Genomic DNA, 27,997 nt, shown 5'->3' with positions numbered 1-27,997 from the left:
GGGCGGCGTGGCGCGGAGCCGCAGCACCTGACAGCGCACCCGGCACAGCGCACCTCCCCCGGGACCGGCGGGCGGGCGGGGCCCCGCGGGCCCCAATCACCGTCGGTGCCCGAGCCTGCCCGCGGCACCCAGCGCAAATCTGCGGCACCCGCTGGTCGCCACTGGGCACCCGAGACCATGGGGAAGCTAGTGGTGCTGACCCTGCTGGGGGCCAGCCTGGCCCTGATCGGGGAACGCTTACTGGCATTTAGGTGAGTGGGTATCTCGACGGGGGGCGTCTTTGGCGCTCTTTCTCTGCTGGTCCAAGCTAGGTCAAGGGCGGCCCGATGTCAGGCGCAGGTTTGAAACCTCACTCCTCCATCCCACCCAGCAAAGTGTCCTCACTTCTGTGAAAAGTGAGCTGTCTGTGTTTCCCAGGGCGATGGGGCAGAAACGCCCACATCTGTTTTCTTCCCCGGGTCACCCTCAACACTCTGCGTGTGGAAAAGCAAACCCCGGGGGGGGGGGGGGACAGGCCACCAGCTGCCTCTTTAGTGCTGACACAGTCACTGGACACCTGAGTGAACATTGAGAAGTACTAGGTTAAAGGGCCCATCCCGGGTTCCAAGAGCGAGATCCACAGCACAGAAGAGTTCGAACACCTGCAGGTGGTAACCGGCATTTTGGAGGGATATGACCTTTTGAAGTGGAAGAATGAGAGGTGTTCCCTATTTCTCTAAGGTCTCAGGGAGTCAGCATTGGGCTCGCAAGAATCTTCAAGTAGTGACAGGAGGTATATGTTCCTGAATGGATCTGAAGCCTCTGCTTGCCTTCAGCTGTCTTTGGATTTTGTTTTGTTTTGTTTTGTTTTGTTTTCATTTCTTTTCCTAAGTAGCAGTTGGTCTTCTCAGAGGTTCACGTTCACAATCCATTGAGATGCCTGGTGCCTGTTGGCAATACTTTCTAGTTTAGCTGAAGTGTTTATTGTTACATTTGTTTCCAGTGCAAACAAGTGATAGAATCATAAAATTACAATAAAGTCGATTTAAGGGTTTTTTGTTTTTTTCTGTTTGCTTTTTTTTTTTTTTTTTTTTTTTGGTTGATTTTTGTTTTTCTTCTGAGTGGTGCTGGGTAGAGTTAGGCAACACTCTCCCACTGAGCTATAACACCAACCCTAAGGGGTATGTTTTGTAAGTGATTAAAAGATAAGTGTAGTCTTCCCAAATATTACTTAATATTAAAAGATAAGCCAAGTAGCCAAGTGTAGTCTTCCCAAATATTATTTAGTAAAATACATAATATTTAGAAGAATGTTTCACTGTGGAAATAGGAACACAGGACCCCAAAATAATTTGGCTAATTGTTAAAATGCCGGTCAGCTGAATAAATTTACAGTTTTGCAAACTAAGTCAGTATAAGCTTAAAAATACTACGATGAAAGTAAAAGTATGAGGTTTAACTCTTCAGAGACAAATTATGTAGAAATTATGGAAGCATTTGGTAGGGGATGGGGGGGGGAGATCCAAAAATGCATAACCATAAAGGACGAAGGGCAGAAATGCAGACTATTATAATAGATAATACTTTAGAAAATTAAATAATACGACTTTGTGCACTTAAATTAATAATATCTTTCAGTTACTCATACCATTCAATAGTGTCTTTTATTTGGACAGCAAGTATTTACCATGTGTAATCGTGTTAGTCTTTCAGCAATAATAGTAAAGTTAGCTGATGGGGCACATTACTCATATAAAGCCCATGTTAGGGAAAGACATAAATAAAAGGAGTTGCCTACTTGTTTGTTATGTCATTCATAAATCAGCACGAAGAGTCAACCACTCTTGAAGTACCTTGACTTCTGTATTGGGTTTTGTTTTCTACAGAGAAAGAATTAATGCAACTCGAGAACTGGAACCTGTAGAACTCCAGAACTGCCATCTCATTGAGGGACTTGGTATGTATGTGACAGTACCAGAGGGGCTCGTACAGTTTCTTGGTCACCATCCACCTAACTGAGTCTGAAAAAAAAATTATTTGATTCACTTACTTTTTAGACACTCATGGTATGGCTGCTGCATCACCCACTTTACCCAAGCTATACCATGCAAAGTCTCCAAAATACCAATATCTAGGACTTGTTCTCAGCCTGTTTCCTTAATGACATATCTCTTGTCGTTTGAAGAATATATTTGACTATTCCCTGGTTGCTCTCTTGCTGATGTTCCCTCTTTCCCCTTGTGTGGTATTTTGTTCTCTTGCCTTTCTTCTGTTACCTGCCCTTAGTTTTTTTCTCTTCCTTCCTGTGCCCCTCCCTCCCTCCCTCCCTCCCTTCCTTTCCTTTTCTATTTTTTCCTCTTTTTTTTTTCTGCCTCCTTCATTCTCCTTGATGAGAGTCTTGTCTTCAGGTATTATTTCCTTCTACATTTACCGGCAAGTACCATGAGGAATTTGACTTAGCATTTACCCTCGAGAACCTCAGCCTACCTAGATGTCTTTTTAAGAAAATTACTCTAAAATCCACAATTAGATCCCCAACTTCTCAAACAGCAGCCCTTCTTTTCCCATCAACTAAAGGGTAGCTATGCTTTCGACTCAATCTTAGAAGAAGTCTATTTTACATCTCTCTTGTTTCCTGTCATGTCTCCACCCATAGCCAGATCGTCCAGACTTCTGTGTGTGGTATCCCATCTTCAAGAGGCTTAGTTCAAAATCCAGGAACCGTTCATTTCCCCCTTGTCCCTCAGGATGCCCATAAGACTCAGGGGCACGTGTCTCCTCTGTACCCCTACCCCACTGATCTCGTCTACTAGTCACCCTCATACTGTTTATTTGGGATCCAAGCCTCTAATTTTTCCTGACATGGCTACTGGAAAATAATTAAAAATCAGGATAGAATCTGCTCACCTCCCTGGGAATGTGTTCATCTCTTCTTCACCTTTAGTTATGAAAGCCTTCGTCTCTGCTGCCTGAAATCAGCTACTCATGTCTTTCCTCTGAGCTCTCATAGCCCTCAGAGACTCTGATTCATTCACAGCATCTACCACATGCATTATTTTGTAGCTAACACTACAAAACAAATACTCACTTTCACTCTCGGCTTGCAAACCCCTAAGGTCAAGGACTGTGACTTATTTGTTGGTATGTGACAGGAAAGTTTATTTTCTGATATGAATTTGTATTTTATTTTTCTTGCTATATGTATTAAAAAAAACAAAAATAAACAAAAAAGGGGGGGATTCTTTTGGTTTTGGTTTTCTACTTCTCTTCCCACTGAATTTCTATAAAGAAGTCATCGGGACCTTGTTCTTCCCTGTCTTAGAAGTGGTTGGTTTTGGTAGCCAAAAGGCAGAATGAAAGACAAACCCCTTGCTGATGTTTGATTTTGAGAACCTGAGCCTCTGAAGGGTTCTGATGAAAAGGGATGAGAATATGTGGCTTTCTTTGAATAGCAGGGACTCCTGCCCCACTATCTGACAGCATTCTGGAGAGGCACAGGACCTCAGAAGGAGGGACATAAGGTATCCTTAGGGAGGCTAGACCAAAGACACAGCAGGCAAGTGACAGAATTGTCTAAATCAAAGGGTCCCCATAGTCCTGGCAACGAGCAAACTTTCTGCTTGATTTTAAGAACCATCACCAAGGATCATTGCACAATCCTACCAGAGACCCAGTAATACCTCACATTCAGTTTCCCGTCAGCTTCTTGAAATAGAGGATCAGAGTTAGATTTAATTGTATTTGAAGAACAAAGAAATATGACATTTACATACTTGTTTACTGTCTTGAGGAATAATAATCATACTTACTGCACATAAATCTCTCAAAAGACAGCAGCCTGCCGAGTTATTTAATGGGATAATTAGACTAGATGATTGCTTAGGTCTGGTCCGACTTTTAGATTGTAAAACTCTACCAAATTCCAGAAACTAAAACTGGAGTTAATATTCCAAATATTTTGAAGAAAATGAGAAAATAATTGGAAGCTGGATAGAAGCAGAAAAAAAAATAATAATGTGGTGCTGCTTCTTATATCTACTGTATATATTTACATGTTATATTTGAAGAAATATACAAGTTAGGCTGACCGTGGGTCATTTGTCACTAGGACAATACCCATATACATCTACAACTAAAAACCTGGCTCATCAAAGGCTTGGAGCCTAAATGCACTCCGTGGAATCCTCATCGCTCATCTGTAGTGTAGGTGCTGCTGTCTACGCTGTACAGAATAGTAAAATCGATACCTGGGAGAATTAGGTTACTTGCCCAAAAGTCCAGAACTAGAAGGTGACAGAGCTAAAGTGGGAATCAGGATGGTTTTCTTCTGTGGCTTCATACTCAAGGTCGTGTGACGCTACGTGTCTTAGTGACTCACAACACATTTTGTAACAGAAGCTCCAAGAAAATGTTGCAGCAGAAGAAAACAGAACATACCAGCAGCTGGAATATTACTAAATATAGGCTGACTGGGGATTGCACCCAGGGGTGCTTAACCACTGAGCCATATCCCCATCCCTTTTTTTATATTTTGAGACAGGGTCTCTCTGAGGTGCTTAGGGCCTCCCTACAATGCCGAGGCTGGGCTTTGAACTGGCAATCCTCCTTCCTCAACCTCCTCAGCCACTGGGATCATAGACATGTGCCTCCGTGCCCAGCTGAGACCCAATTCTGTCTTATTGATTCACAACACATTTTGTAACAGAAATGTTACAAAATTCTTTGATGGTAGGTTTTATGAAGTGGTGGAGAACTATTGATGGACTTTAGGTAGAATGTAGACAGGAATAACAGAGCTCAAGGAAGTACTAATTTTCTGTGTTTTTTCAAGACTAGACTTTGGAGGTTAATTTTATATATGGGAGAAACTCTTCCTTTTTTGTTTTCCTTCCCTAATATTCTTTCTTGGAGGAAAGACTGAAAGGTGAAATATTTCTTCCTCCAGAAAGTATACCCCATAGTTCTTTTTGTACTGTTGATCTTTTTGCGTCATGACTTTGAAGGTCAAGGATTATTTTAATCAGGAAGTAACTTGACTGTCCTTGGCATCTGATCAAATGTTCACTTGAAATATAACAAGCTTTCTTAGGGCTGATGTGGGCAGCCTTTAATTTGGGGCCTCCCATCTTCCCTTCCATCTTTTTTCTCCTCTGTAGCCTCCTGTCTCCAAGATTTGCTGTTACTCTATAGTGGATTCCATTTGTTTTCTTAGCCAACTATCATAACATTCTCTCCAAACAGAGGAATAATAATTATAAAACTAAGTGATGATAAATTCTGCTGTGACCCTTTCTCAGGGTGCCTATAGGAAATGAGTAAAGACATGAAGAAGATTAAAGATCATGCCAAGTCGTAGTAGGATTGATAGCTTAGAAAACAGTGGGTACCCTACTGTTCATAAGACAGATTTTTTTGGCTTAGCAGTGGGGTTTTAATGATGGTTGTGTGCAGATTAATGAGTGTGTGGGGAGAACTCAGAGGAGACTGTTCTGGGGCTCTTACTCCCACAGGAGCCCCTGTTGCTCATAGGACCTGGGCCCATCGTGCAGATGCAGCATAGGCAGAGCTAAGGAGGGTGGTAGTTGATGAACTGGTAATTCTTTTATACTTCTGAATGCAGAGCACCAACTTCCTTGTGCTCTGGAAGGAGTGCAGTACCTCCAAAAACTGAGTTATTGAAGTAGACTTATGCTGTCTTAGGAGATATGTAAAGTGGTGTTTGGAAGAGAAAAGGAGCCCAACCAGAGAGCACACGACTTGGAATATCTTGTACAGTGGCTTCTTGACTTATGATGCAGGTTAAGGCTTGAGAAACCTATTGGAAATATCCCAAGTCCAACATGCATTCCATAGCCCAACCCACTGAACGTCTTGTGTTCGCTACACAGTACCCCATGCAATGTCAATTGTTTCCCCTCATGACCCAGTGACTGAGGGGGAGCTGCAGCTCACTGCCACAGCCCAACTTGGAGAGACAGCTGAGGAAAATCTCAGAATTCAAAATCCAAAGTAAGGTCTCTATTGAACACTTATCCCTTGTGCACCATTTGTTAATTCAAACTGTTATTAAATTGGGCATCGTCTGCATTTAGAAAATAACATTTCCTTGAAGTTGAACTTCAAAATGAGAAAAAAATTCAAAAAAACCTATAAATGTTTATTTTGTTTATTAAGCCAACCAATTTTTATTGAAAGCGTCTACCTTGAAAAGGTGGGTATTGTGTCAGATGGAAAGATACAACACTGAATAAAATCCAGTACTTGCTTCTAGGAAGTTTTCTGTCTAGTAGGAAATTAACAAATGAATACAGGGTAGTTGCCCTCGTGTGAGAAACGTCACAGTGGAGGTGGTCACCGGTGTTCATCTTAGTACATAAAGTGGATGTATTAGTAAGTAAAAATGGAAACCAGGAAAATTTGGGAAGGATGAGGGACTGCCTCCCATGCCCCTTCTAAGAGCCTGCGATCTTGGCCCAGAGGCGAGGGTGATGTGGGAAGGGAGAGCAGCCTGTGCCCAGGTATGTAGGTGGCTCTGGCCCATCTCACTAGCTGCTCACAGAAGTGCCACAGAACAGCTGGAAAGCAGAGATGATGGCAGGAGCTGGGAGAACTGAGACGGGGTCCCAGACATGGGGGATTGAGATCTAGATCAAGGAGCTCGTGATTTGTACTGCTTCTTTATGGGGCCTCTGGAAGTGTTCAGGCAAGGAAATGACAAGGTCAGCTTTGCAATTTAGAAATATGACTGTCAGCTACACAGAGAATGGGTGTATGGAACACAACCAAACTATTGCGAAGCTATTGTACCAATCGGGAGGAAGAGAGAGGGGGGGAGAAATTGGGGGAGGGGGGAGCCCTCCCCTTACTATCAAAAAACATATAAACTCCAAAGGCATACCCTCAGTGACCTACCTCCTCCAGCCATACCCTCCCTCCCTGACCACAGTTACCACCCAGTTAATCCCTATCAGGGGACTAATCCACTGATTAGATTAAGGCTCTCATAAACCAATCATTTCACTCTGAACTTTCTTGTGTTGTCTCACATATGAGCTTTTAGGGACACCTTGTATCACCATAACAGGGATTAAGGAAAAGGGAGGCATCAAAGATTGCTTCACATTTTCTGAGACAGACATGCCATTCGTTGGCATTAAAAAGCAAAAACAACAACAAAAAAAAAAAAAAAAAAAAAAAAACCAGTAACTTATTCCAAATAATTTTGAAACCTGTTGAATAAAAAAAAAAAAAAAAAAAAGAAAGAAAGAAAGAAAAAGAAAAGAAAAGAAACCAGAAATATTCAACATACAAACGACCACAGAACTTTACAGAATGGTTTGGACCTGATGAACTAGATGTAGAGATCAGAGAATCAAGAGCATGTGGTGGGTGGAAGTTGAAGCCATGGGGCTGGAGTGAACCATGCAAATAGCATGTGTGCTCTGCCATGAGAAAGAATCAAAGATCCTGGATACTTAGGAAAGAGGTGGGGAGGAGATTAAGGTGAAACAAACCAAGTAGGGGTATGTGATGATGCCGAAGAAATCCTAGAAAAGTAAATAATTTGTGACTTTTAAAATTGACTTTTTTTAAAAAAAATTAGGGATTAACCCTAGGATGCTTAACCACTGAACCACAACCCAGCCCTTTTTTAAAAAATTTTTATTTTGAGACAGGATCTTTCTAAGTTGCTTAGGACCTCACTAAATTGCTGGGGCTGTCTTTGAACTTGCAATCATTCTGTCTCAGCCTCTGGGATTACAGATATGCACCACCATGCCTGGCTTAAAATTCCTTTGTTTTTATGTTCTGGATTCTCCCAATGTCTATGTCATTCCATGTGAAATAGCACTAAATCTTCCAGGCACCAAGGTACTATGTACAGGTAAATCTTGATTAACCAGCATTTTTAGGGAATGGAAAGATCTGGTTAATTTATTTTTCATATTTCTAATTGGGGATAAGTTTTGGCCTTCAGTATAGTGAATAAAATTAAATCTTTCTTTTCTAGTTTTCAATGCCTATTGCTCATCATTTTATTGATTCAACTTCGCTTTTTTTTTTTTTTTTTTGGCTTTGTCCCACTTTCATTGCCTAGATTCTCCCCATACTCCTTCAATTGCCAAGTGACAACCCAGTAATCCATTTCCCTGGGTAACCTTTCTCCACGAGTTCTAATCTCTATGTATCAAACCACCTGAAAACCTAGTGACATAAAAAAAACCCAGTTATTTCACTATGACTTAATTCATAGTTTTATTATGGTTCTGGGTATTGAACCCAAGACATTGCATAAGTTAGCGAAGTGCTCTACTCCCTGAGCTATACCCCAGCCCTATGACTGCAGTTTGGACAGGACTTGATGGGGACATTTCACCTGCTCCATTTGCATCCATGAAGGCAACTCAAGAGCTGGGGACAGGAGTCCTCTGGGGCTCCTGTGGTATCTCTCTCTCTACCTTGTGTGGTTTCTCTGCCTTCTTTCCTCTGTAGTTTTAGAATAAACATATTTCCTACATTTCAGGTCAGGGACCCCAAGATGCCTTGGGAGAGAAAGAGAATTGATAGACATACAGATACAGAAAGACCATGAGTGTGTGTGCCCTTGGGCAGCTACGGCTAGGACACTTGGCCTTGGATATGGCATTATATTTGCTTCATTTTGTTTGTCAAGGCAAACAAAGGTCTGCCTAGGCTCCAGGGGAGAGATGATAGATCTTATCTCTTAGTGGAAGAGGGTGTACCTCATGCTTTTGAAAAGAACATATGCCCATGGTACACATTGATTCTGATATTTGTAGAATATAGTTCACCAACCTAGATGCCCATTGCCTTCTATATTAGTCCTGCTTGCTTAGGACCAGGTCTTGAGTGAATCTATCTCCCTACCATAAACCATGCCAGCCCCTTTTTTCATCTTGTTCTCAACCAAAATTTCTATCTTATATGCTTCTTTCCATGGGAAAAAAATGCTCAAGAGTAGTTCTCAATGAGATATCTGATTAAATCCTTTCAAATTCATTTATACTCAATAGTTTATCCTAAGACCTATAGCTGTTTATAACAGAAAACAATTATTTAGTAATTTCTCAATATGCTGTATAATGATAGATTTTGGGGAACTCAACAAGCTCAAAGAGGAGGAATGCTTCAGAAAGAGGCCTATAAGAGAACTTCTCAATTATGACTTTCCAGATTTTATCATTCAGTCTGTAGACAAGCCTTCTATGTGGAATAAAGCTGAATCTCTTAGGACATAGACTGAAAATTGTTATTTCAAAGATAAATCTAAGATAGAAATTTATTTTCTAGTTATTTACCTTTTATCTTGGAAATGAGTTCTAAAAAAAGAATGTAGTATTTGAGGAGTCTGACTCAGGTGTTCTTCTACAGTAGCATGCCTATGCCTATTCCTGAAAGTTAAAACTATATTAGAGTTTCCCAAGTAAATGGTTGAAAAGTCAGTGTACTTTCTAAAAGACATTCAAAGTTTGGACTAAGAGATTTATTTTTAAACCTTCATATATGCATCTTTCTGATTTTTTCTTTTCTTTTCTTTACAGAAAATGGCTCTGAAGATATTGATATACTTCCTAGTGGGCTGGCTTTTATCTCCAATGTGAGTATATCCAGGCTGTTCTGATGCTCACATCAATAGTTGTATAGACAGTGCATTAATGTTGTCAGCTAGGGCTGCCAGATGGACCCCATACTCTCATCCCGCCTCTGGGTAGACAAGTCAACTAAAAAAGCCCAAATAGGAATCTGGAGGGCTAATTAGAACACCACAGGAATGCCCAGCTTTGACTGCCCCATGCAGGGCAGTTCCCTGTGGTCAGCTGTACACTCACTACGATCTCAATAAATGTGTATTGATTTCCATTTGATTCCCAGGCTGATCTTCAGATCTGTCCTGTTGCTGACCGTCTCCATCATTGCCCTGATGGATTGGGTCTGTTTCCGGTAGTCATCTTCTCACGAACTCGTATTCTTTTTGCTTGCTTATGTTTGGAGCTCTGTGTTAGTGGATTGAATGTTAACTCAGTTCAAAACCCAGAGCACTTTTCATCTTAGATCTTTGCCATTCTTTCCACGTCATTCAAACAGAAGTAGAGAAGAACCTACATTTTGTTTCTAATACCACCGTTCTGAATTTGGAATGATCTCGAAATTATGCCAACAACTGAAAATCAATAAACAAAACCATTGTGTCCTTGTGAAATGTTGAAAATTATCATGTACTTGTTAAATTGGAATGGGTTTTAAGATTATCATACACTTGTACATATTGGAATTAGGTTTAAAGATTTTGAATAAGTGGATTTATCATATTTTTAATGTGAATGAATTTTTATTGCTAGAATTAAATGTCTGATATTCCATTTGGCCATTAAAAATATCACAAGAGAACATGAATTTTAAATCTAAACATATTTGGACAAAAATGAGGCACCTATGTAACCATGTCCTGAAATTCTAAATTCTGAATTATGCATGGTAAAGTACAGGGGAGGTCTCATTTAGATTTTAAACCGCTGGTGGTGGCATTTATGGTTGGGATTTTATTTCTTTATTTTTCTTCCAAAATCAAAAAAGAAAAGATTTTATTTCATTGACCTAAATTTCCTATTGTCAAACTGAATTTTTAGTGTTATGCCAAACAGACCTTCAAAAATGATGATTCTGTAGCTAGGAAATTTCTTTGCTATTAGGAAATAATGTTTGTTATTCCTCCTGTATTCTTTTTTTTTCATTTTAAAAAAATTTTTATTTATTTATTTATTTTTTTGTCATACATGACAGCAGAATGAATTTTGATATATAATACATACATGGAATGTATATACATCAATCATATTGTCTGTATTCTTTTTTTTTCTGTTTTCACTGTAAGAAAGCTTCAAAATTATTACTGGGCAGAAAGAAGATATTTTCATCTCAAATATTACATGAGGAATGTTAACATGAAGTTCTGAATAATGAGTCTCTTTTTCCACACTAACAAATAACTTATTCTTAGAGGCTAAGGATCATGCTCTGGTTATTTCTAATCTTTCTGTGCTGTAACACATTCAAGATCTTGTTCTTGTTGGTCTCTCCTTTTCACCCCTTCTTTCCATCCCAGATGTTTGGAAGCTACAGATTTAGGGAGTAATTTTGCACAGTAGATATTTTTAGTCTATTCAGAGGTGCCAAATAAGATATTTTCTTCCCTGACTTGGGACTTGGCATGCTTCTCTTTGCCGGCAAGATTACTCTCTTTCACACTTTGCCAGCTAACTCCTGTTCGTGGACCTCACTGTGGTGACACTCTACCTCCTCAGGAAAGTCTTCCATAGCACTCCCTTGCTGGGTGGACTCTCTTCTATGGCCCCCCATGTCCTCTGAACTTTAATGCTCTCATATGCCATACATACTGGTGTACTGGCCTGTTGCTGCATCACTAGACTTCAAGTTTCATAGAACCGGGACTTTGAAGTGGTCATTGACATACCCAGCACCTAACACACCCCCTGGCATAGGTGGGTATTTGAATTTTCCTGAATGCATGGGGTGGTTAATGAGAATAGTGAAGGATTTCGATGATTGTCCACACATACCTGTAGTCTGTTGTGGAAAACAAGCTGCCTGCATCTCCAGATGATTGTCACCATTTCCATGGGTTTATGGTATGCAAAGAGTTACCTTTCATCACTAGCACACAGTAGGACTGCTGCCACTAATTCTCACCTAACTTAAACAGAAAACATGGTGAGTGTGAGGCCTTTTATCAGAAGGGTTTTATTCATTGTTACACTTAATTCAGGCTGAGTTTGTTTACAATGCCTCACCCTTGCCTCCATCAAATCATTTCCATTTCTAAAGCACCTAGTCCTTCCCCTAGTTGGCAGTGCCCTTGTCGGTCTACCAAGGTATTTACAGAGGTGTACTTGAGGTATCTTCCTGAGCAATATTCTTCACTCTCAATTTTTCCCTCCTGCAGAAAGAGGCAGAATTTTTCTTCCTGGCAGAAAAAGGCAGTACAGTGAATGATCAGGATGATTGAGGCAAATCCTTTCTCTGCACTTCATTTTCCTCAGGTGAAAGGGGACGTATGAGACTAGATGTTCATGCTCTTCCTCTTCCAGTGCTCCCATTCTCTGAGCTACTAGGCCTGGAGACAATTGGCTCTGGAGATAGAATGGACTTGAAGATCGAATGTTATGAATGCCTGATATTGTAAGAATGGTGATGTCCTTAAGAGAAAAATAAATATCCATGAGAGAAAGGATTTAATAGGAGGATATTTACTTGGGTTTTGACAAATTGATTTTGAGCTGCCCTTAGGTGGTATTTGGGAACATAAGCTAGAACACCAAAAAGACAGTTTACAGGTAAACATGCATTTGAAAGTCATTAGTGCAGAGGAGATACCTGAAATCTTATGAATGAGACCTACCAGGAAAGAGCAAGAAGGGAAAAGAGATGGAAGAGGACAGAAGGAGGAAGAAATCCAAGGGGTGGAGAATGGAAGCAGTCTATCTCTGAACTCTATTTGACTTTTTGACATATAGTGTCAAGTATCTCAGAGATGCAAGGAAGGAAAGACAGAAGGGATGTCAAGTAAAATATTTTGGAGACCATTGGTAGAACTTCATGGAGACATTTTTACAGCTGGCAGGAGCAGAATGCTGATTTCAGGGAATTGAGGATTGGAGCAAATCGGGTGATGTTTCTGAAAAATTTGATGGTGAAGGGAAGAGAAATAAACATGTATTTGGAGTAAATTAGGAGATTTGTTTCAAGGAAAGAGAAATATGAGAATTTTTTTTCAGGCCAAAGAAGAAGCTATTGGTGAAAAATGAGTAATATAGCAAGAGAAAGAGAGAAGTCATGATTTCTAAAGACAGGCCCTAGAGAACAGGGAACAAGCAAATAGGTGGAAGATGTCAATGTAACAATAGAAGAGGGAGGCTTCTTTCTGGAGAAAAGAGGGAGAATGGAAGAGAATGGGTAAAACTAAAGAAACTGAGAGAAAAAGTATGAAATTGGGAAAAAGTGGTGTTGTCTTTTTAGAAGAGTAGGAGATAACACTATCCATTCAAAATAAAGAGGAATAAGGAATATTTAGCCACCACAAATTTCAGTCTCCTCTATAAATGAGGAAGTCAAGCAGTAGGCTTGCCAAGGGACATGCACAAAACAAAGCAGTCTGGCCTTTTGCATTATAATTTTTGTCCTACCCTTTCTAAATTAAAAATGTTTCCTTATCTTGAACACGGTTCTTCCCATATCCATAGCCAATGCTGAGATGTCATTGGTAACTCCCAGATCAGATAATGGCAAGAGCTGACCATGTTGAAAACCCCAGAAATCTAAATGAATGTAGAACTCTGAAAATTTTTGTTTGGCTTTGAGATTTTTAGCTCCCACGTGAAAATGTTATTTTAATATGTATATGTGTGCATACCTATTCTCTATTTTTAAAAGGGATTAAAATATCCAAGCATGCCAGATTTGGCACCAGATGCGTCAGGAAAAATCTACTTGATGGATCTGAATGAGCAAAACCCAAGGGCACAAGCACTGAAAATCAGTGATGGATTTGACGAGAAATTTTTTAATCCACATGGGATCAGTACCTTCATCGACAAAGGTAAAGCCTGAATGATTAAGGATGAGGAGAAATTAAGGAATTAGAAATGATGCATTACCTACATTCATGTTAAAAAAAGGGCAAATGCTATCCAATACTTGTAAAAGTCTAAATGTGTACAAAAACATTTTTAAACAGTGCATTAAAGAAGGAAGACTAGTATTAGGGCTCTGGGCCTTGACTCTCTCACCTATCCACTTCTTTACTTGTCTGACTACCCTAACCTGTCTGTATACTGTTCTCAGAAATCTAACACAAAAACTGAAGCCCTTTTGAAAAAAATTGTGTGGCATTAAAAAGACATAAAATAAAGAATAGATAAATTGGACTCATGAAAATTGAAAACCTTTGTGCCTCAAAAACACCATCAAGATTTTTTTCTCTTAAATAATTAACATTTAGCAAGTTAATAAATAAAACTGAAAACAAATATTGGGTAAGTTGTAATATTCATTAGAGTTTCAATAGTGATTCATTATTTTCTATATATAAAATGGCATTTGACACCTTTTGGATTAAATAAGAGCTTTTAACTGATGGTTTGTGGCTGAGGGTGGCTTCTCAGAGAAAGGACTGTATAAAGGAAATATTCGAGAAGCTAGAGAAAAGGGTATGAATAGAGGCATGGAAGTAGTAATATCTATAATGTTCTCAGAAAACATTCAATTATTTATTTTGAGCAAAAAAGAAATACTATCAAGAGAGTGAAAAAGTGAAAAGAATGAAAAATAATATTTGCAAAATAATATAACTGATGAAAATCTTGTATCCAGAATACATAATTTTCCAACTCAACAATGAAAAGACAACACAATTTAATTGTGGTCAGAGCCGGGTGCAGTGGTGCCCGCTTATATCCCAGTTATCTGGGAAACTGAGGCAAGAGGATGGCAAATTTGAGGCCAACTTAGGCAACTAAGCAAGACCCTGTCTCAAAATAAAATAAGAAGTGATGGGTATGTACCTCAGTGGTACAACACGTGCTTAACATGAAGGAAGCTCTGTTAAAAAAAAAAAAAAATGGGCAGAACAGAGATCTGAAGACATTTCTCCTAACAAGCTATGCAAATGTCCAATAAGCATGTAAAAAGATGTCCACCATCTAAGTCACTCAGGAAATGCAAATTAAAATGAATTACTTCTTCACAACCACTAGAATGATAATAATAATAATAATAAAAAGACCTTCGATAACAGGTATGGGCAAGGCTGTGGAGAAACTGGGACCATCGTACTTTGCTGGCGCAGCCACTTTGGAAAGCAATCTAGCAGTTCCTCAAAATGTTAAACATAGAGTTACCATTTGATTCAGCAGCTCTGCTCCTCAGTGTGTGCCTAAGAGAAGTGGAAACATCCACACAAAAACTTGTACCCAGCTGGCACAGTGGCGCATGCCTACAATCCCAGCGGAATAGGCAAATTCATAGAGACAGAAACTACATTGTGGTTGGCAGAGGCAAGGGGAGTGGGGAATAGGGAGTGACAGCTAATGGGTATGTGGTTTCTTTTGGGGTAATAAAAATGTTCTAGAACTAGATAGTGACTACAGTTGCACAATTCTGTGAATGTACTAAAACACACTCAATTTTACATTTTAAAAGACCAAATCTAATGATATGGGAATTATAATTATAAAAGCACAGCATAGTTAAAACATTGTGATACTTTAAAAATAGCATTTTTCAATATTATATTTGACTTGTTCATAGTTCATAATTCCAAACTAATTTAAATTTTATGTATGTGTGTTTCCATTAAGTGATAGAAAAAAGAATGGTGAAACATCACTAGCAAGCAGGGCATGGTGGCATACGCCTGTAATCCCAGCAGCTCAGGAGGCTGAGACAGGAGGATCAAAAGTTCAAAGACAGCCCAGCAACAGTGAGGCACTAAGCAACTCAGTGAGACCCTGTCTCTAATAAAATACAAAACTGAGCTGGGGATGTGATTCAGTGGTTGAGTGCCCCTGAGTTTAATCCCTGTTCCCCCACCCCCCCGCCAAAAAAAATAAATCACCAATAGTGTCTGCATGAAGAGAAGACCAAATTGAAGAGTTATAATTCAGAATTTTAAAAACACATTTTATTTTTTTCCAAATATCTACTGGAGTTCCAATGAACTGCTAAGTGGAAATTTGCTGAGAGTGATTTTTATGAATAAAAAAGAATGATTAAAGATTGTTTCTACACACTCATTCAACGTATCTTTGTTCAATTCCTTTGGTCTACACTAACATAAATTTGTTCATTTTTTAAATTTTTATTTATTTATTTTTAATGTGGTGCTGAGAATAGAACCCAGTGCCTCACATGTGCTAGGCAAGTGCTCTACCACTGAGCCTCAACCCAGACTAAATTTGTTCATTTTCAAATAAATGGAGACCTCTAAAATGTTTGAACACTAGGCTAGTAAGTAGGCTAAATAATCCCTGAAATCTTCTGTGTTACTTGATTAACAAGCCTTTCTTTAAAAGATAATTGTGCCCAACAGTTTTGCATTGCTTTATAGTTTACAAAGCATTTTTATCTATTCTAGTTTATTTTTAAAAATAAGATCCTGGGCCCAATCTTGACACTCTTTCTCTGACCCATTCAGTCAACTCATTATAATGTTCTGGCTGATGTGCCTTTCAAATATCTCTGCAATCTGCCCACTTCTCCCCATCCTGCTGCATCAGCCCAGTCTAAGCCCTGAACTTGACTTCCCTGGATTTTTGCATTGACTCCATTACTGTACCTTCCTTCTTGTACCTCCTCAATCCATTTAGCAAGACTTATTTCTATACAAACATGATTGTCACTCCCTTTTTTAAACTCTCCATTACTCTGAGGATAAATCCCAAATCTCCAGAACAACCTGGGTTCCTGGGTGCTTCCCCTACACATTCTGGCATCTGTGTGCTGAAGATGGAGACATCTTCACTGGATATCACTGTCCCCAGGTTCTCTGGACCAGCCAAGCTGAATTTCTTTTAGTCATATCCATGCCTTAGGGTCTTTTCACCTGCTGTTCCCTTTGCCAGGAATGTCTTTTCAGCACTTCCGGCTTTTCTCCTCTTCATCGTTCAGGTCTCAGCTTATATTGCCTTCCCAGAGAAGCCTTTCCACCATCTTGGTTCAGGTTGCATACCTATCATGTTTTTTCTTCTCAACACTCATCAAAATGATCACTAATGTAAACAAACAAACAAACAAACAAACAAAACCCTTTCTTTCCCTCTCCTGCTATTGCTCTGTAGAAACCTCTTCACATCTTCAGATCCAAGCTTAATAGTCACTCTTGAGTGGGTGACACTCTATGAAGAAGGCACTCTAGTGTTCTTTGTCTTTAGTTTATCTTTGTCTTTCTTTGTTTTCTTTAAATTATAATCACCATCACCATAAAGACACAGGTTACTTGTTCATTGTTGGATTTCTGGCACATTATCTGATGCACAACAGGTACTCAGTGAATATGTGTTAGAAGAATAAATGAATGGATCCTGCAGGACAGGTAGAGCAGATATTAATACTCAATTTTATAGATGGATAAAATGGAATTGAGAGAAGAGCAATGAAGTGTGACTTCATTTCTATTGTTAGTAACTGGCCAATCGAAAACTGGGATCAGTGGTCTGTCTTCTAATCCTGTATCTTTTACTGGGGTGAATTAGGGCATCAAGCTCTATTTAAATAATCCAAAAACCATAACACTTTTGCCTGATACTGTGTTACATATAAGATGTTTCATGGGAGAAGATGTCCTAAGTGAACTTAGCCTGGAGCTACTTCACTGCATAGGATGGTGATAGAGATAGAGTTTTGGGGAGAAAGAGGGGGGAGTGGGGTTTTGTTTTGTTATGAGACCAGTGAATAGATTAACTCTCAGTCATGTAATCGGTTTTCCAGAAGTTAAGTATATTATGATTAACAGCCTATGTTATTTATTAGTCCCCTACCTTGATTTTGTATTTAATTCATATGACCAAAATATTCCACATAGAACTAGGGATGAAATGAGGAGAGAGAGAACAAAAGTATCCTTACTAAGCACAACTTATATGGAAAGAGGGTTCAAGTAGAGATGCTAAAAGGGGTAAAACCAAGACAGCATGGATAGTATTCATAATTCTGTCCAACAAGAGAGTCTGGTTCAAAGATTCAATCAAAAGATTGTTTGAGGGTTGAAATCCAATCCATGTTCTGTTTGCCAAGTCTTGAAACACATCTGGGTCAGACCGAAAGATTCACCTGTGAAGGAGCACCTTTCCTTAATTTGCATGAGAGAGCCCAACTTGTTTCAGGGACCCTGAGTATTAACTTTGCATCTCAGGTTTAGGCTTGCTCCATCATGTGATTGGAAACTGCATTGAGGAAGGGAATAGGGAAGATGGACACATAACAGGTCCTGTAATGGGAGAATGGAGCCAGTCCTTCTAAAACTCCAGAGCTCATCAGACTTAGAGCTCCTGATGGTCAGATAACAGTGCTCTTTGAGGTCAGCTTTCTACCCTCAATTATACATTCCAAAGTGAAAACAGGTAGGCTAACATTCTTGAGGTTGGTAATACCTGGAATAGGCTAGTTTTTCTTTGACTTTCATATTTACATTCCATGTCCATTGGGTTAACTAAATGTTGTTATTGCAACCTCAGGTAGTTGACTTGTAACAGAAGGCCATTGTCTAGATGGGAAATGTTGCTTATTTGAAGGTATTTACACTGCTCTGACATTTCTTGAACTTGCATTGTACCATAGACAATTGCCACACACATAGAAATTTGTCAGTAAAGTTTTGTTTCTTGCACTCACTTATTGAAGGTCACCTGGAGAAACTACATCCATGTTTATGCACCATTGTCATTGTGTACCTTCCTGTTAGTATATACATGTGAGGCTCAAGAGATCATTGCACAAATATCTGTGATAGGCTCTGCCACTTGATGATGGTGAAATTGCTGAGTCACTCCTTATCTGAGCTTCATTTCCAAAATCAAAAAAAAAAAAAAAAAGTAGAGATTCTAGTATTTGTGTTAATTACTAATCAGGTACTGTGAGGCCCAAAAGCAATATCATGAAGAAAATCCATGCAGCAGGCACAGTGATACATGCCTGAAGTCCCAGCCATGAGAAACATTGAGGCAGGAGGCTCACTTGAGGCTGGAAGTTCAAGACCAGCCTGGCAACATAGAAAGACCCCATCTTAAAACAAAAACCCTCAGAGGTGATCAAGTTTTAAAACAAGTCTAATAATGGTTGCAACATAGGAAAACCTTTTGGAAAATTATGCTTTTTCTCCCATTTAGACCACACGGTGTATCTCTACGTTGTGAATCATCCCCACATGAAGTCCACTGTGGAAATATTCAAATTTGAAGAACAACAACGTTCTCTCATACACCTGAAAACCATAAAGCATGAACTTCTCAAGAGGTAAAGAATTAAAGTATTGTGTACTTCTCTTTATTTTGTACCTCCGCTGTATGCTTTGTTTTCTTTGGTTCTGCAGGATTTCTTAAACTTTTGTTTTGTAGCATTTTTTTCTAAAGCTCTCTTAAGATTCCCATGGTGACACTGCCCGGCACCTCACTAGAAATTGCTGCGTTCGGTATTGAATATCCCTATATTTTCCAACTTTTTGAAAGCATTTTAATCCCATAAAGGTGCTCAATTAGATTCCCAGCTCTAATTTCATCCTCTTTACCACAGCAACTCAATACCTTCCATTGTGCTCTCTTTTAAACACCTACTCCCTTCTCCAGTTGTCTGGGTAGGTTGCATTCTGTGAGCCTCACCCACTGGGTGTTATAACCAACCTCCAGATGGGCCATTTCTTTGTTCAATCAGAGCTTTCAAGTAGAATTTGAGAAAAGCTCATAGGCACTTATAAAATTATATCTATTAAGAGTTGACTGTGTACCAGACATGATTTAATTTAATTCTCTCAACAGCTTAATAGCTTTTAGTCATAGGCATGAGGAAACTGAGTCTAGTCTTGAAGAAGTTTTGGGATAGGTAACTTTCTCAAGTTATACAATTTAAAGCTGTCATAACCATGGTGCAAATCTAGATCCATCTGAATTCAAAGCAAAGTTTTCAATTGCAGCAATGAATGTTTTTTTCATTACATTGAGAAAAATAGGTGTGGTTTTTTGTTTTTGTTTTTGTTTGTGTGTGTGTATGTGTGTGGATGGGCTACCTATTTCAAGTGTGCTACAAAACAATGAAGAATTTTTCTTATGTAAAATAGGCTCAGTGCTAAAGGACTGGTTTTAAAATAATAAAGGTTGACTTCTCCATGAGACAGAAGAACAAGGAAAGGAAAGGAAGAACTTTCCTCTCCTTTGCTGCTTTTCTCAACATCAATTGTGGATTTCTCCCTGTGGAATTTGAAGGCAATAAAAACAGAGGCCAGAAGAAGTTAGAGAAGTTGAGGTTATTAAACTTTTCCCATAATGCATTGTGCAAGGTTCTGAGCCACAGTCGACCAGGACTTTCACAGGGTCGCTGGGAAACTGTGGACAAGGAACTTAGTTGGTGATTCAATTTTCTTAATAAAATGAGAATTCTCTCATTGACCTGATTTATCTAATTTGTGGATTGTGAGGATCAAATGCAATAGCAAATGAACTCACATGAAGAGTTCAAGAAAACACAGCCTGAAGAAAAAAAACCTGGTATGTAACCACTTTATTAGGGAGCTCAATTCCAGGATGCACATGTCAAAGACCCACCTGAAGCAAGACAGGGGGAATATTATGAGCTGAATCATGTTCAGTAAAAGAGATAGGTTGAAATCCTATCCACTGGATTGCAGAATATGGAGGTAGGGTCATTGCAGATGCAATTAAAGGGGAAGTCATACTGAAGTAGGGTGTACTCTTGGTATCTTTGGAAGAAGACAGATACACAAGGAATGCCAGGGACTACCAGAAGCTGAAGTAGGCAGAAAAAGATCATTCCATAGAAACTTCAGTGGGAACACGGCTCTGCCAGCACCTGGATTACAGAAATGTGAGGCAAAGATTTCTGTTGTCTTAGCCATCCAGTCGGTAGTACCTTGTCATGACAGCACTGGGAAACTCCTATATGGGGAGAACTGTAGCAAATCCATTTTCAATCCAGCCTCTGCTAAATACAATGGACTGCTTGAAATGATAGGCTTATCTCTAGTAAGCAACATAAGCCTCATTTCAGAACAATCGGGTGAAGATAAGAAAGAGAAAAGAGCTTATCCACCCGCCTCATCTCCCATTAGTCATAGGTTTAAGGGGTTTTACCTCCATGACCTTCCCTGTTGTGCATATGCAAGTCTAGTCGGGTGATATCCTGTGCTCTGATGTCATGTTGGAAGGCCAGAAGTGGGAGGCAAGAGGCCCACAATAGGCATGAGGTAGTTAGGCTGCCCCTGTGGGGAACCTGTTAGATCCCACACAGAACTGGTTGAAGTAGAGCTCTGCTGCTGGAACAAGACAGGTAAAGAGGAGTATGAGAGGTACCCTGATACCCACACAGACCAAGTAAGTAAAAGGGGCAGAACAGAGAGCTATGGAAACAAATTGTGAAGGAATTTAATTTATGGTGTCAGGTAAGACGTTAACATAATTTATGGTGTCAGGCAAGGGTTTTTGGAAGAAGGACCCTGTAAGCTGAGACATGAAAGATGAAAAGCCCAGTGACCTTGGAAAAGTTATTATACTTCAAAACCTCAAAGAATTTCCCAATTCCTCCCAAATTTCCTGTCCTAAAATTTAATCTAAAAATCTTTAATCTTTCTTTTTTTTTTCCAAGTCATTTTTTTCTCTTTTTCCAAAATGGAAATGGTTTTACCATCTTTACTGGTTGTAAGCATAAGGCTTGCTCCAGTTAAGAATTTTAATGATATTGAAAGTCAAAAGAAGGAATATCACCTGCAACTCATTCTATTCAGGGAAAAATATAAAGATCAAGATGGATTCTGTTGGGATATGATAACAGGAAGAAAAACTTAGGCTCAAAACCACATAGTTTTGTTTTATTTTTGTTTCCTAACTCCTCATGCTTCGTACCCAATGTTGCTGATTAAGGGACTCAGTTTCATACTGTTCTTATTTAGGACTGTAGGAGGATCACAATTCTCTATCATCAGAAAAATTGCTCATTACTATGGAAACATAATGGATCACCCACTGGCTCCCAAAGTCTTCCATCTGGAAGCCACACATATTTCATTTCATTGGTCAAAGCAAGTCATATATCTGTGCCTAACTTCAAGGGATGCAAAGAAGTCTAATTCCTAAAGGAGCAGAACCATGACAATTATGGCTGCTACAGATAATCATTATCCACACTTAGAAGTCAATAGAGTTTAGAGTTTGAGGTTTATTTGTATATTTTCTTTCTTTTTACCAAAAGAAATGGAAGGTATGGTGAGAAAATAATAAATGGCTTAAAAAAACTATCATGGCAATGCAAAATCATGTACTTTTGTGAGATTCTTGTAATCCATAGTAATTCATGTCTACATTTTGAAACTGAGGAACATATTCATCTTTGTTGATATTAGCAATTTCAGCAATAATCAGGATATTCAAGTACTCCATGCATCCCTCCACCTTTTTTTGTTTCTCTTTTTAGTGTGAATGATATTGTGGTTCTTGGGCCAGAACAATTCTATGCCACCAGAGACCACTATTTCACCACCTTCTTCTTGACACTTTTGGAGATGATCTTGGATCTGCACTGGACTCATGTTATTTTCTACAGCCCCAAAGAGGTCAAAGTGGTAGCCAAAGGATTCAGTTCTGCCAATGGAATCACAGCCTCACTAGACCATAAGTATGCGCTCTTATAATTTTTCTACCCTTTGCCCTTGACATTTTGCCAAACTTCTTCCTTTAAGAGGAAATTGTTTCTTCAGGCTTGAAGAGTTAGTATATGAATGGAGGGATCAGGTGTAGCCGGGGTACACACTAGTGTGTAATCTCAAGCAAACCATATTTCTTGTGCTTCAAGTTCTCTCTTACTAGAGGAGGAGTAGCATTTAAAAAAAAAAAAAAAGACTCCTTCTTGTTCCAAATTCTTACATGACTTTAGAAATATACTTTTTAATACACTGTAAAGCAGAGTAAGTGTGCAATACTCCTGTCCCTGATGAGGCTAGAAGGTATTTAACCATTAATACTATGTCCAGTTACCCAAAAGCTCTCATTAGAGAAGGAGGTCCACCTTAGATTGGGCATTATGATTATGTAATTTTCAGGATTACTGATTAACAACAGTGGACTGTTCAATGACTAATTTAAGCAGCATGAAATTTTATGAGGAAACACTCCGTATAAGCATTTTTAAAATGAAGTGCTCTCTCTCTCTCTCTCTCTCTCTCTCTCTCTCTCTCTCTCTCTCTCTCTCCTGTGGTACTGGGGGATTGAAACCAGGGGTGCTTTTTCACTGAACTACATCCCCAGCCCCCACAATTGAAGACTTTAAAAAAGAGAAGTAATCACTGAACTACATCCCCAGCCCCCACAATTGAAGACTTTAAAAAAGAGAAGTAACAAGAATATAAGAAGATATAAATTTGAGATGATAAACAGAGATGATTTTAGTGGAAAAATACCTCTAAGAATTTTTTCACTTTCAAAAAAAGTTATGATTGAGCTTCATGGTCACCTGAGACTTTTTTTCAAGCGCTGGTCTTTCTGTAGTCTTATAAGAGGTCCTTTTACCTCTACTTGAGGTAAGGAAAAAATTGCAACTCTTCAGAATGAAAATTGAGCCCATATATCATCTAAAACACCAGTTTTGTTATTTCATATTCAAAGCCTGTTTAAAACATTTCAAGAATATTAAAAATACCACTTCATCATCTTCTTTTACTGTAATTTAGAAAGGCATCTCAGGGGTACTTCAAACTAGTGTGAATGTTTATATCTCTTCTCCAAAAAAAGAGTTAGTGTCATATCTCATTACTATTTGCTCAAATGTAAATTTTTATTTACTTTAAAGGTATATCTATGTAGCTGATGTATCAGATAAGAACATTCACATACTGGAAAAGCATGATAACTGGGATTTAACTCAACTGAAGGTAAAATACCCTAGCTTGCCCTACAACATGGCATGCTTAACCCTCACACTCCACCCAGGTGTGTGCTCCTTGACTGAAGCATCTATGACTATTTTAGAGCAATGCTGGTGAGACTGTGCTTTTGCTTTGAAAGTGAAATAACAAAGCCAATGCCAGGTTCAAATTTCAGGAAGAGCTTGTGGGAGGTGGGGAGAATAGGAATGACACTGAAAATTGTCTCCACGACTTCTTCTTTGTTGATAGGTAATACAGTTGGGCACCTTGGTGGATAACTTAACTGTTGATCCTGACACTGGAGATATTTTGGCAGGATGCCATCCTAATGCCATGAAATTGCTGAACTATAACCCTGAGGATCCCCCAGGGTCAGAAGTAAGTGCTTGTATTTCATTGAGCTCACAGGTAAAGTTTTAAGAATGAACAATTTATTGAGGTGATGTGAGTCATACTTGATGTTCCAAAACTGAACAAATTCTACAAATGAAAAGTGTAGAGATTTGGGCATAATGGCCCTTTCACGCCACCAGGCACCAATATAACATTAATTCCAGGCAATGTATCTCATCCTTGCAAGGGCTTAATTTGCTGCTAGGAGTAATGAGAAAACATCAGCTTAATTATTCATATAGATCCCAAATTGCTGTATAGCGTTTCCAACCAAAAGGTGGGCTCTGAAAATGTCCTCTGCTTAGGCAAAGAGAGATGAGTATGGAAGTATCTTCTTTCAGACTCCTTAACATGAGACTGAAATAAGAGGGTTTAAATGAATGTCTCAAAAGTAAATGAATTTTTGCTTGTAGATACGATCATGTTAAAGAATATCTCGTTTTAAAGGTTTTATTTGCATTATTTAAAAAAAAAATCTCTTCTAGAGCTGAGATTGTGGCTTAGAGGTAGAGCGCTCACCTAGCATGTGTGAGGCACTGTGTTCGATCCTCAGCACCACATAAATATAAAATAAAGACATTGTGTCCACCTATAACTAAAAAAAAATAAATAAATGTTTTTTTAAAAAATCTCTTCTAAAACAATCACCTAAATCATTGAATTTTCTATAGCATTAAAAACAATAGCATAAAGCATTGCATTTTCTGTGGCATTGAGTTTAAGAATAATAATGATAAAAAAAACTCCAGTGAATGTAACCGGAGCTACAAATCCTTGGCACACATCCTCTGATTAACTCACAGACATTTACTGAGCACTTGTGACATGTCAAACATTGTTCTTATACCTAAGACAGGTCAGAAAATAAAACATACAAAGATCCCTGTTCTTAGGGAGATGAGGGCAGGCAATGAACAACAAGCATAAGAAATAAATAAATTATATCATAAGTTCGAAGTTCTATGAGCAAAATAGAACAACAGGGCAAAGAGGGTCAGGATCTCTGTGAGCAAGGCCTGGGTTGATGCCAATCCCATAACCAGGACACAGTTTTGAGAAAAGGGAAAAAGATTTTTTGCTTTGCTAGCAAATGAGAAACACAGGGAACTCTAGTCCCAGTGGTTGTGATTCTGCTCATCAAAGGGAACAGAGAATTTTTAAAGAGGTGATTCAAAGGCTTCATTCCAGGTATTCCCTGATGGGAGAGGGGAGAGGGTTGAAATTCACTTGCTAGTTTGGGAAAGAGAGAAAAGGGGGGAGGGAAATGTCCATTTTAAAATAAGTCTCAGTGGCAGAGCAGCAAGGACTATATTCAAAGCATGAGGTAGACCACTGTTAAGAATATTAAATACAGAGATCAGAATTGACCTCATTGAGAAGGTATGGTTTGGAGGAAGATACAACATTTGAATACAGGTTTGGGGAATTAGGAAACTGAGATTTAAATCCTAGCCTGGTAATTGGCCCAGTGGGTAAATTAGAACATACAATTACTTCTGCTAAAGAATATTGCTGTTTTTCAGCTAAAATTGTTTTCTTTTTTAAATTAAAACATTAGTCACTGCTTCTTAAAAAGAGCACCAAGATACAACTATAATGAAGCAATAAAAAAAACATGGAGAAAATATAAAAAATTTAAAATTTAAAAATAAAACAACTAGGGGGTGGGGAAGGAAGCACCTAGAAATATAAAAAGAAACTAAATTCCAGTCTGAGCTTCAAATCTGAAGAATCCTTACACTGAGCTAGCAAGCTATCTTTATTTCAGGTGTGTGTCCTGTGCCCGTGCCACTCCTGCCCAAGTGACAGATATAAATAACTTTGTGACAAAAGTCCAGCCACAACATCTACCTTAAGGAAGTGCAAATAGAATTCATAGAATGATTGGGAAGGAGGATCTTTTTTCACATCTCTGTTTTCAAGTTTGAGCACTTGTTTATTTTAGATAAGGTTTATTTCTTCACAGTTGCTGACACCCATTCCTTTCAGTAGAGTCCCTTTTTTTTTTTTTCTGTGTAAAATCCAAGCTTGAGTGAGTGCTGTGTAATAAACTTGAGATGAAGTTGCAGGATCTTCCTTAAGATGAAACAAAACTAAACCATAAACTCTGTTTTAACAGGAGGTATTTATGTAGACTCTTCACTCACAAATTTCTGATTGTTTTCCTTTAGTTTCTGTCATGTTCTGCTTAAATGAACTTTATCCAGGTTGTTTGGAAACCTGAGTGCTTATTTATTTACTGATGAGCAAAGTTAAGGATGTTCACCCTGAGGATCAATAACAGCACTAGTCACTAATATATTAGTTGGGATTCCAAAGTAGTCTGCGTTCTTTGTGCTCCCTAGCCACATGGGAGATGTGAAGGGGTCCAACCATGATGACTACCACCTACCACCCCCATACCAGATTGACTTCGGTGGCCGAAGTTTTCTTTTCTGTTTTGTCCCATGTTCTCTTCCTCATGCTTTAGGCTCAAAGGCAAGACCCTCCCCAACAGAAGGAAAACCACTGCCCACTTGCAAGTTAGATAAGAGTGTTCGCTAGGTCTAACCTCCTTCTATAGGGGACGACTGAACTAACACAATTTTTCAAGCTTTCTATTGAATAATTTGGCTAATGTCAGATAAGCAATCCATTTTAGTACATAGAGATCCCTGTGACATTAATGCTATCATTAGGAGAAGGAAAATTATTTAATATTTACAGATTTGAGCCTACTAATTTCTGAAAAAAATATATTTTCCTGGTATATTTGGGAAAGAAAATATCACTAGATAGCCATTTGCTCATATAGTATACTAATGAGTGATCTTGTCTTGACAGGTACTACGCATCCAGAATGTTTTGTCTGATCAGCCCAGGGTGAGCACCATCTATGCCAATAATGGCTCTGTGCTTCAAGGGACCTCAGTGGCTTCTGTATACCATGGAAAAATTCTCATAGGCACAGTGTTTCACAAAGCTCTGTACTGTGTGCTCTAAACTGCAGGTATTCTAAAGAATCTACATGTTTGATGAAAGTAAACCTGCAATCATATAATAAGTTGAACTGTAAACAAAAAACACATACCATCAAAAGTGTGCATTGCTTTTCTTCTGGCTAGAGGTGAAAGAACAGAGGTTGATTATATTACATCCACCAAATCTCAAGCCATCTTAATGACAATCCAACTAGAAGTCAGATTGCTCCACTCTTCTTCAAGCATCCCCAATATCATTCTATGGTAAAATTCATGGGCTGTGGCCATGGAGGGCTCTAGCTCACCTAGCCCCTTAGGACCTGTGTAACACAATTGCCTCCTACAAGCTGTGACGTTCTGAGTCTCCTGCAGTCCACATCAGGAGAGGAGCTAATGATCAAGCATTTATAATTCCTGTTCTCTTCCCCCAATTGTGTGGGGCACCAAATGCTACTCAAGTGTCCCAGCCTACAGCAAAAAGCAAGAACTGGCATCATGAAACTACCCAAGGCCCTGCTTGAACGTGCATTCTCCCCAGTAGACACACAGGGAATCAGATTCTGGGAAATCTGACTGGCTACCTTAGGGCAAGGACAGGGGTGATGTATTTACCTGTATGAGGTCACTATTTGTGCCGATACCTGTATTTCAAGTGTTCCTGAGCTGCTTGACTCTGAACCATGAGATGGGAGTTCAGGGCACTTGCTTTTCACTGCTCTCAGCTTGCTCTACAGGTTAATTCAATAAACACTTATTAAGCATCCTCCTATGGACTTGGCACTAACATCTCTGAAAAAGTCACATGGTTCTGATCTAAAGTCCTATCTTAAGAACCAATCCAACCTTAGTGTGATAACAGTAAACACAAGCATCCCTTTCTTGTTTACAAAACAAAAACCAAGACAACCTTTGACAAATCATTAAAGAGAATCAGTGCACTCAAGCTCCTTATTAAGCAGGTGGTTGGTTGATGGTTTTTTCTCCTCCC

At 39.0% G+C, this 27,997-nt stretch overlaps 1 protein-coding gene across 1 annotated transcript; it reads left to right on the top strand.

Moving 5' to 3' along the window:
* The first annotated feature begins 3 nt into the window (after nt 1-3).
* Pon3 (paraoxonase 3) lies at nt 4-27,952 on the top strand. The gene is made up of 9 exons (XM_076861383.1): nt 4-251; nt 1,866-1,936; nt 9,543-9,598; nt 13,450-13,615; nt 18,900-19,026; nt 22,210-22,410; nt 23,581-23,662; nt 23,906-24,034; nt 26,873-27,952. The coding sequence occupies exons 1-9, from the start codon at nt 178-180 to the stop codon at nt 27,029-27,031; spliced, it is 1,065 nt and encodes a 354-aa protein (XP_076717498.1). The 5' UTR covers nt 4-177; the 3' UTR covers nt 27,032-27,952.
* The last annotated feature ends 45 nt before the right edge of the window (nt 27,953-27,997 follow it).

The sequence above is a fragment of the Callospermophilus lateralis genome, chromosome 1, assembly GCF_048772815.1.
Source record: "Callospermophilus lateralis isolate mCalLat2 chromosome 1, mCalLat2.hap1, whole genome shotgun sequence".
NCBI classification, from domain to species: domain Eukaryota; kingdom Metazoa; phylum Chordata; class Mammalia; order Rodentia; family Sciuridae; genus Callospermophilus; species Callospermophilus lateralis.
This window is presented reverse-complemented; position numbering and strand designations above follow the sequence as displayed.

Coding starts and splice junctions, on each gene's coding strand:
- Pon3 (XM_076861383.1), top strand. CDS start 178: ATGGGGAAGCTAGTGGTGCTGACCCTGCTGGGGGCCAGCCTGGCCCTG. Junction 19,027..22,209: donor AAGCATGAACTTCTCAAGAG/GTAAAGAATTAA, acceptor TTCTCTTTTTAG/TGTGAATGATATTGTGGTTC. Junction 23,663..23,905: donor GGGATTTAACTCAACTGAAG/GTAAAATACCCT, acceptor CTTTGTTGATAG/GTAATACAGTTGGGCACCTT.